This window comes from Palaemon carinicauda, chromosome 23, assembly GCF_036898095.1.
Source record: "Palaemon carinicauda isolate YSFRI2023 chromosome 23, ASM3689809v2, whole genome shotgun sequence".
Lineage (NCBI taxonomy): Eukaryota > Metazoa > Arthropoda > Malacostraca > Decapoda > Palaemonidae > Palaemon > Palaemon carinicauda.
Window position 1 is genome coordinate 59,862,511 of NC_090747.1, and position 7,500 is coordinate 59,870,010.

The window sequence follows — 7,500 nt, forward strand, 5'->3', positions numbered from 1 at the left end:
TTTGTCTTCAATGGTATCATATCTGGGTCTGGGAGATAGTAGAATTATTTCACGATATTTGCAACGTACATTTTCAAGCAAAGGAAACAAAAGTAAACAGAATTAAGAATTCAATAGCCATAGAATATTCCAATCTTGTCCAAAATATAATAGTCTAAATATTTATTCCAATTCGGTTTAACGTAAACAAACACATTTATTTCAAAATCAACTTTCACCTGCATATGCGATACTTTGGACGTTCAACTGACTACCGCGGAGTTCTTTGTTTATCTGAGTAAACAATAGACGTTCAACATGACTACTTGTGGGTTCTGTGTTATCTGAACACACATTAAAATGGGATTTCAATTTTCATAGTATCACTCCTTGAACTCAGAAAATAACATAAATTTTCTTTTTATCAATGAAAATTGTTTTTATTGCTCAGGAGAAAACGAGATAACCATACATTTGACTACAGCACATAGTAAACTCTCATTTGACTACAGAAAAAAAAATCCTTCTACCACTGAGAAAAGCATATTAAATCTATATTACCCTCAATATTAATCTTTCCAGACCTAAGCAAACCATACAACATAATCATTTCGACTTTTATAACAACCTTCCGTAAAAGCAGGACACCGCATAAACATTCCTTTGCCCGCCGAAATTATTCCTCTCGACTGAAAGGAAGCTTCTGCAAACACTCATTCGAATTCAGCTCACGTCCTCCCTTGGCTCTCCACTGATGCAAGGAGATCGTTACGCGGAGCAATTTACTTCTCATATGCAACTTCCACCTGCGGGGGGTATTCCACGGCCTGCTTCTTTTGACACGGAGTTCCGGCTTGTCCTAATATTTACAGGAGAAACCTACGCAATAATGCATTCATCTCGATTGAATTTTAGCCTATATCAGTTTGAAGGACGTGTTTTTTGAAGACACAATCTACATTGACTGTGGAGTATTTTACGTTTTGAAATGTATGTGTTTCTATATTCGCTAACATAATTGTGGTGGGAAAATATCTTCCATGTATGATAAAGAGGAAGTGTCTGGTTATATATATATGCATATATATATATATATATATTATGTATATATATGTATATATATATATATATATACTGTACATATGTATATATATACATATATATGTTTATATATATATATATATATACATACACATGTATATATATGTATATTATATATATATATATATTACATATATATATATTAGTCACGCTCAGCGTGCTAAGTGTAACCATAAAGAAATATTTGATTGCCTGCTGTGTTTTACTCGGTTTCATGTTGCTGTTCAGTAGTTGTAAAGAGAGAGAGAGAGAGAGAGAGAGAGAGAGAGAGAGAGAGAGATGTTTAATATTTTGTTCTTTTTCTTTCCAATCTCAAGAGGACATCCCTAGACTTCAATTCAGTGCAAGGAAATATGGTTCGTCCCCTGAGAAGAAAATATAAATAAAGGTGGAAAGATTAAGCAATTCAAATACATATATCATCAAATTATTAAAAGAGAGGGAAAATAAAACCAGAAATTAACAATAATCAACGAATAAGAGTTGTGAGTTTCAAGTCTTTGGAGTGATAACGTTTTCAATAGGAAGGCTCAAAGGCCACTAATGTGCCCTCAACTAAAACAAACTATTCCACTGATCACAAACAGATCTGAAGGATCTACCAAAAGATTATAAATCACAGTCTAGAAAATCACCCTTAATAAGCTTGAAGAGTAATTTCAAAAACTGTATTCTAGTGAGAAAGGAAATCCAAAGTTCATCTAAAAGTAAAGCTTAGAAAAAAAAACAATTATAAATAAATATCACATAAAACGTAGCGAAATGAATCAACAGACTCCACACTTCCTTCAAAACTTCCCGAATGAAACCCTAATCTGGATGAAGAGATTGAGTTTGTCGGTTACTCTAGTAGCCTTAACAAAATGATAAATAAACCTTATAAAGTTTCCCCTAAATTACCTAAATCCTATTTCATTGAAAAGTCCCCTACACTATATCCAGAAGACAGATTTTAAGTGTCATATATATATAAAGTGAAATATATCAGATATCTGTGAGTTTGGAGTTGCTGGAAGTTAAAATCACCGAACTTGATATAATAAAAGTGACTCAAGATCCTGATAATGAATCTGGTCCATTATCAGTGACTTGGGTTACAAGAAGTGAAACAGAATTAGCTTGAACCTCTTCAGCTTGGACAGCAAGTCTGGTCCATTTCCAGTAACTTGGTTGACAAGAAGTGATACTGCATTAATTTAAACCTCTTAAGCTGGGAAAGCAAGTCTGGTCCATTTCCAGTGACTTGGTTGACAAGAAGTGAAACTGAATTATCTTGAACTTCTTCAGCTGATATAGCAAGTCTGGTTCATTTCCTGTGACTTGGGATACAAAAAGGGAAATCTAATTTATTTGAATCACTCGAGTTGAGGCAGCAAGTCTCGATGCCTTTTCAGTGACACAAGATCCCAAATCAGCAATTGGCCCATTGTCGGAAACTGCCAAGTTACCGGACGAAAAACTGACCGGCCGTCAGTAAATCCCAAGTTGCTTCTGGACAAACAGATTTTGCCTCCACCAGCAGTCAAGCAAGGGCGAGGGAGCTTTCGGCAGAAGGTGGCGTCGGCCGGTGATGAGGTGTTTTGCGGCCGAGGAGTCGAAGGTGGTGAAGAAGAAGAAGGTGGTGGCGGCAGTGCGGCAACGAAGGGGCCGTTCTGCGTGCAGCCACTCTTACCGTCGCCCACCGCCATGATTGTCCTTACGTAGCATTCGTAAAAATACAAATTTAAAAAAAAAAAAGTCCTCTTTTATAATAAAATAGGTCCTCTGACGAAATAACACAAATTAACTAATCTCGTCAAGTCCCCAGCTATAAAAAACCTTTGCCCGGGAGAGAAAATCTCCCATAAATACAAAAAACAAAGCACAATAAATATCCAGGACACAGGATCAGGAGTAGCAGCAGTCAAAATCAGCAGCAGGAGCAGCAGCAGTAGCAGAGGTAACAGCAGTGGACAACTAGCAACAAGAATCTTTGCAGCCTGAAGAAGGTACCTGAGAGCTACAACTGGTAGGAGCGGAGCAAGGGCGTATCCGCCATCATTCTCAACGGGTATATATAGTGGGGAGTAAACCAGTCATCATGACACCTCAGGTAGCGCTGCTCCTCGCCATCTTACTGGCAGGTTAGTTCTACGATTAATCCCTTTTACATTCCTTTCTTTTCAATTCCAGACATTTTGAGGACAAATGTATAATAGTAATACTACTCTCCAAGGCAGAGGCATTTTTTTTTTGTATATTAGTTGATATTTGGCACATATAAAGCAAAGTAGAAGATAGAAATAATGATATTTTTTTTCAAAAGAGGTGTAGACACTAATCATGCGAGCAGAGCAACCATGGTTTATGATGTGCCAATAAAGAGACTGAAAATTCCAGGTTATTTTCCCATTGTTATGTCAAACTCAGAGTAACATGAATCTTTGGGAGGTTTTCGCTTCTGCGATGACTCTTTGTTATTGTAACTTCAACTATGTTATAGAGGTATATTTATCTGGGAACACCCTCGTGTCTCACCAGTGCAGCGGCCCCCAAAAGAAATCAAAATAGATTAAAACCTCAAGAAAATGACACACATTTCGGTAGTCGGACTCCAGTAGATACTTATGCTAACTTCCCTCAGCATCATTTTTTTATGATCCAGCACATCCTTTAAATCCTCTGACGTCCAGCTTTTTGGCTATTTTTAAAGCTGCTCTCCAAGGGCCTCAACCCACCCCCTTTCTGCCCTTTAACAAAAAGCAAGTAATGTTCTCCCAATTCCCTATAATTTGACTAAAATTCCACCACCAGATCCTGCTCCAAGTTAACACCCACAGCCCTGGATGTTTGCCTCATGTTTTGATTATTTCCTTTTATTTTAAGAGTTGGCAATGCTACTGTAGTTGATGGCAAGTACATATTATGTGTGCTTCCTCTTCCATGATTTCTCCTGCCTCCAAAAAAAATTAAATTGAGAAAATACAAAACCCGTGTCTCCTAACAATTTGTAAAACCCATCCAAGTTCCTTTTTTCCATTTCCCCCCTCCCCCCCACACAAAAAAAATATGAAAATATACCTCCTGCACATGCTGCTGACCCATATGCATTAATTGGTGTCCTCAGAAATAAGTTTGCCACCGTATGGTACTCCTGTAATTGAAAGAGAGACAACAGAGCAACAACTGGGTTTGTCATGTTTTGATAATAATCTGTTATTAATAACCATTATTATTTTAGGTCTGGTTCTTATTTTACGTCCATTTTCGCTTTTGGTCCGTCAATGAAGTCAGTAGTCTAATTAGGTCATGTGACAAATATTTTTCTCCATTGTTTATAACAAGAGAAAAAAATATATACGACAAAGATTTGGTTTTTCTGTTCATAGGAAAATACCATTTTATAAGTCAAGTTTATTTTTTATTGTATTTGAACATATGCGTATCATTTATCTGTGTCATAGACTATTTCTTAAATGTACAACAGATCACAATTACACATGAAGATATCCTATGTTAATTCCAATACATTTCTCTGCTTCCACAGGAACCTTTATAAAGAAATACAAATTTGTACAATGTTTCGAAAATAAAATGTACTTTCATTAGGACAACTGAAGCCAATTGCAATGTGAAAAATAGTGTGTCATTGTGTACTAAGGATTTTCCTACCCTTTCTGCCCAATTTAATAACTCCCAAACCATACTAAAACCTTCTCAATATGTTAATTTAATGTTTTTTCTCAGTTCAATTTACTTTCAGCATTTCCAAAGGCACTATCTACTTTTAGTTATCTGTTCGCTATAATGAAATTTAATACAAATATCAAATAACATTGTCATTAATTACTGAATATGTGGTACACCATAGAAAACAGTGCTTTAAATACCACATGTAAAAAACAATCAATAAAATAAATTCGTAAAATATGAAGGATAAAATAAAACAATACATAAAATATCGAGACTGATTCTAATCGTCTGCCTGACATTTCTCAGGACTCGTGAACATATTAACTTTGAGATTGAAGCTCACTCAGCGTTTAGTTAGACACGAAGTCAAGAGAGAAATCGAGGAACAATTTTCTAATACATTAAAAGAATGCATTTGTCTAAATCACACACTAGGCCCTGTTGGGCTATCTAGTCTGGCTATGTGTTCTTAAAGGGTCTTGAATATATGCTTTTTTATCCGAAAGAAAATGCAATTTCTTACATGACACACAAGTGCCTGTAAACTTTTTTTTTTTTTTATTAAGCGTTTTCAATATCAAGACTCTATGGGAAAACTAATTCTAAGCCCAGAAAGATATATCAAACAACATATATTTTAACATAGAACAAAAGACATACGACTTGAGACACAGTGCATGTAGCCCATTCATTCTTTGAAGACATTAGATATATCTATATATGCGATATTGAGTTGCTCAATATTTTTTCTTTCCCCATTTGTTGCTCTGTGGGAAACTAAGGAAGGCCATACATAAACAAAACTAAAGATTATGATAAACATAAGCAGGCTGAAGGCATTTAAGGATAAGAGATAATTCATGATCATACCTCAGTTTATTAACAAGCACAAGTCACAAGATATACAGAATGTTGTTTATATTATATATATTTGAGTCATACAATGAAAGAAATTTTTAAAGTTGAAATAAGGAAGAAAAGATCAAAACGAAAGAGAATCCAAATTTTTCGACTAATTATATTGGCTAAAGTTTTTTTTTCCAGGTTAGACTTAGATCGATGCTTTATTTTCAAAGCATTTGGTTTGATTTGCTTTGTATCCTTGAGCGAGCAAATGCTTTATCTAATCAAGTGTTGGCAGTTTTATAGTGACATAGATAAAAGGAAGAAGGCGTTTCGTTTATTTTTTTTTTCCCAAAAAGTTTGTCACGACGATAATCGCATCTGTCTGCGATTATCCGTTGTTGATTATTTCTTTCATTTATCTCTCCGTGATTATTCTAAGCACTTGTACTTACCGGTTCCTCTTTTTTTTCTTTTTTTACATTTCTGTGCTGCCTTTTACATCCACTTAACATGCGTTAAACATCGTGATTACATTACGCAGCATGCAGTAAGTGAAGCCAATAGTACTTATATATATATATATTTTTTCAGTGTTCTTTTGGCGTGATAGTTTTCCACTACTTAAGTGTTCATGGTGTACTTCCGTATGTAATCTGTGTTACTCTTAATGTCTTCTTTTTTTGATAAATAACGAGCTAGTCCATTCAATTTCTTTATATTTAAATCCAGCAGCACACGGGTTGGTTCGCCTCTCCTCTTTATTTTTAACTAATAGATTATCTTCTCTTTTCCTTTAATCATTAATTTATGTGGGGTATCTTTGGTGAGTCATCTATCACTTCGATCGGATCGAGACCGAAGCGCCAATCTACTACTGTCAATCGATAGATAGATATTTGATCGAGATTCAGCGAGGAAAAGGCAATTTACAGATTTAGAAATAAGAAAAATAAAACAAAAGATATATTAACACAAATTCATTGACAAAAATTGTTATCTCATTCTTATATATAAGAGAAACACCGTTGAAATTAAATTTCAGATTCATGAAAAACTAAAATTTGTGTATAATATAAAATAATTTTGAGATCATCCAAAAAAAAGATACTCAATACAGACAAAAACAATGAAATATAAAAAGATTCAAAATTACTGTAAAAGAATAGTTATATAATCTTTATATAAGAGAAACAAAGTTGAAACTAACTTTCAGCTTATTCATGAAAAACTAAATTTAGGAATTATTAAAAACTATTTGGAGATTATTCAAATAAAACACTTTTCACAGACATAGCATATTAAAAATGGCACAACAGAGTCCATACTTGTCAGAGCACTAAATCATTATCTAAAGAACCATATAGATGAATATGATGAAAAAACTAAAAATATACAAAATATATTTTGAGCAGAAACATCTTTCAAAATAGGAATGAAAATAGTTTGAGCTGAAATTAAAAGTATTCTTTGATAAATTATTAAAAAATCAAAATAAAGATTTAGGAATGTAAAAAAAATATTTTAGATTCTGAAGAAAAATTCACAATTTACAGAAATATTTACACAAATGATATGAAAAATAGGAAAAAACACACACAAAAAAAACATTAAAATTCTACAATAAAAAAAAAACTCCTATGAGTTTTATAAAAAGGAATTACATTGAAGTAGCATCTGTGTGTAGACAAACAGGAAATAATTAAAAAAGTATTCGATATATAAACTTTAAATATTATCAGTTTATAGACATTACGAAGCACAGCTGATATATTAATGTAAACAAGTAAATATATTGATCAAGATATCAAAATAAGTTTTGATATTTATAAACTGTCTTATGGAATAACACCATTATATTGAAATTACAGAATTTATCTTTTATTATTATTGTATTATTTTTGG

General features: G+C 33.5%; 1 protein-coding gene across 1 annotated transcript in view; it reads left to right on the forward strand.

The window, feature by feature from the left end:
- The first annotated feature begins 1,395 nt into the window (after positions 1-1,395).
- Positions 1,396-7,500, forward strand: part of LOC137617114 (uncharacterized) — a 39,549-nt gene continuing 33,444 nt past the window's right edge. Inside the window, exon 1 of the mRNA XM_068346955.1 lies at positions 1,396-3,203. Within this exon, the coding sequence (XP_068203056.1) occupies positions 3,161-3,203 (43 nt within the window). The 5' untranslated portion in view covers positions 1,396-3,160. The remainder of the gene's footprint in view (positions 3,204-7,500) is intronic.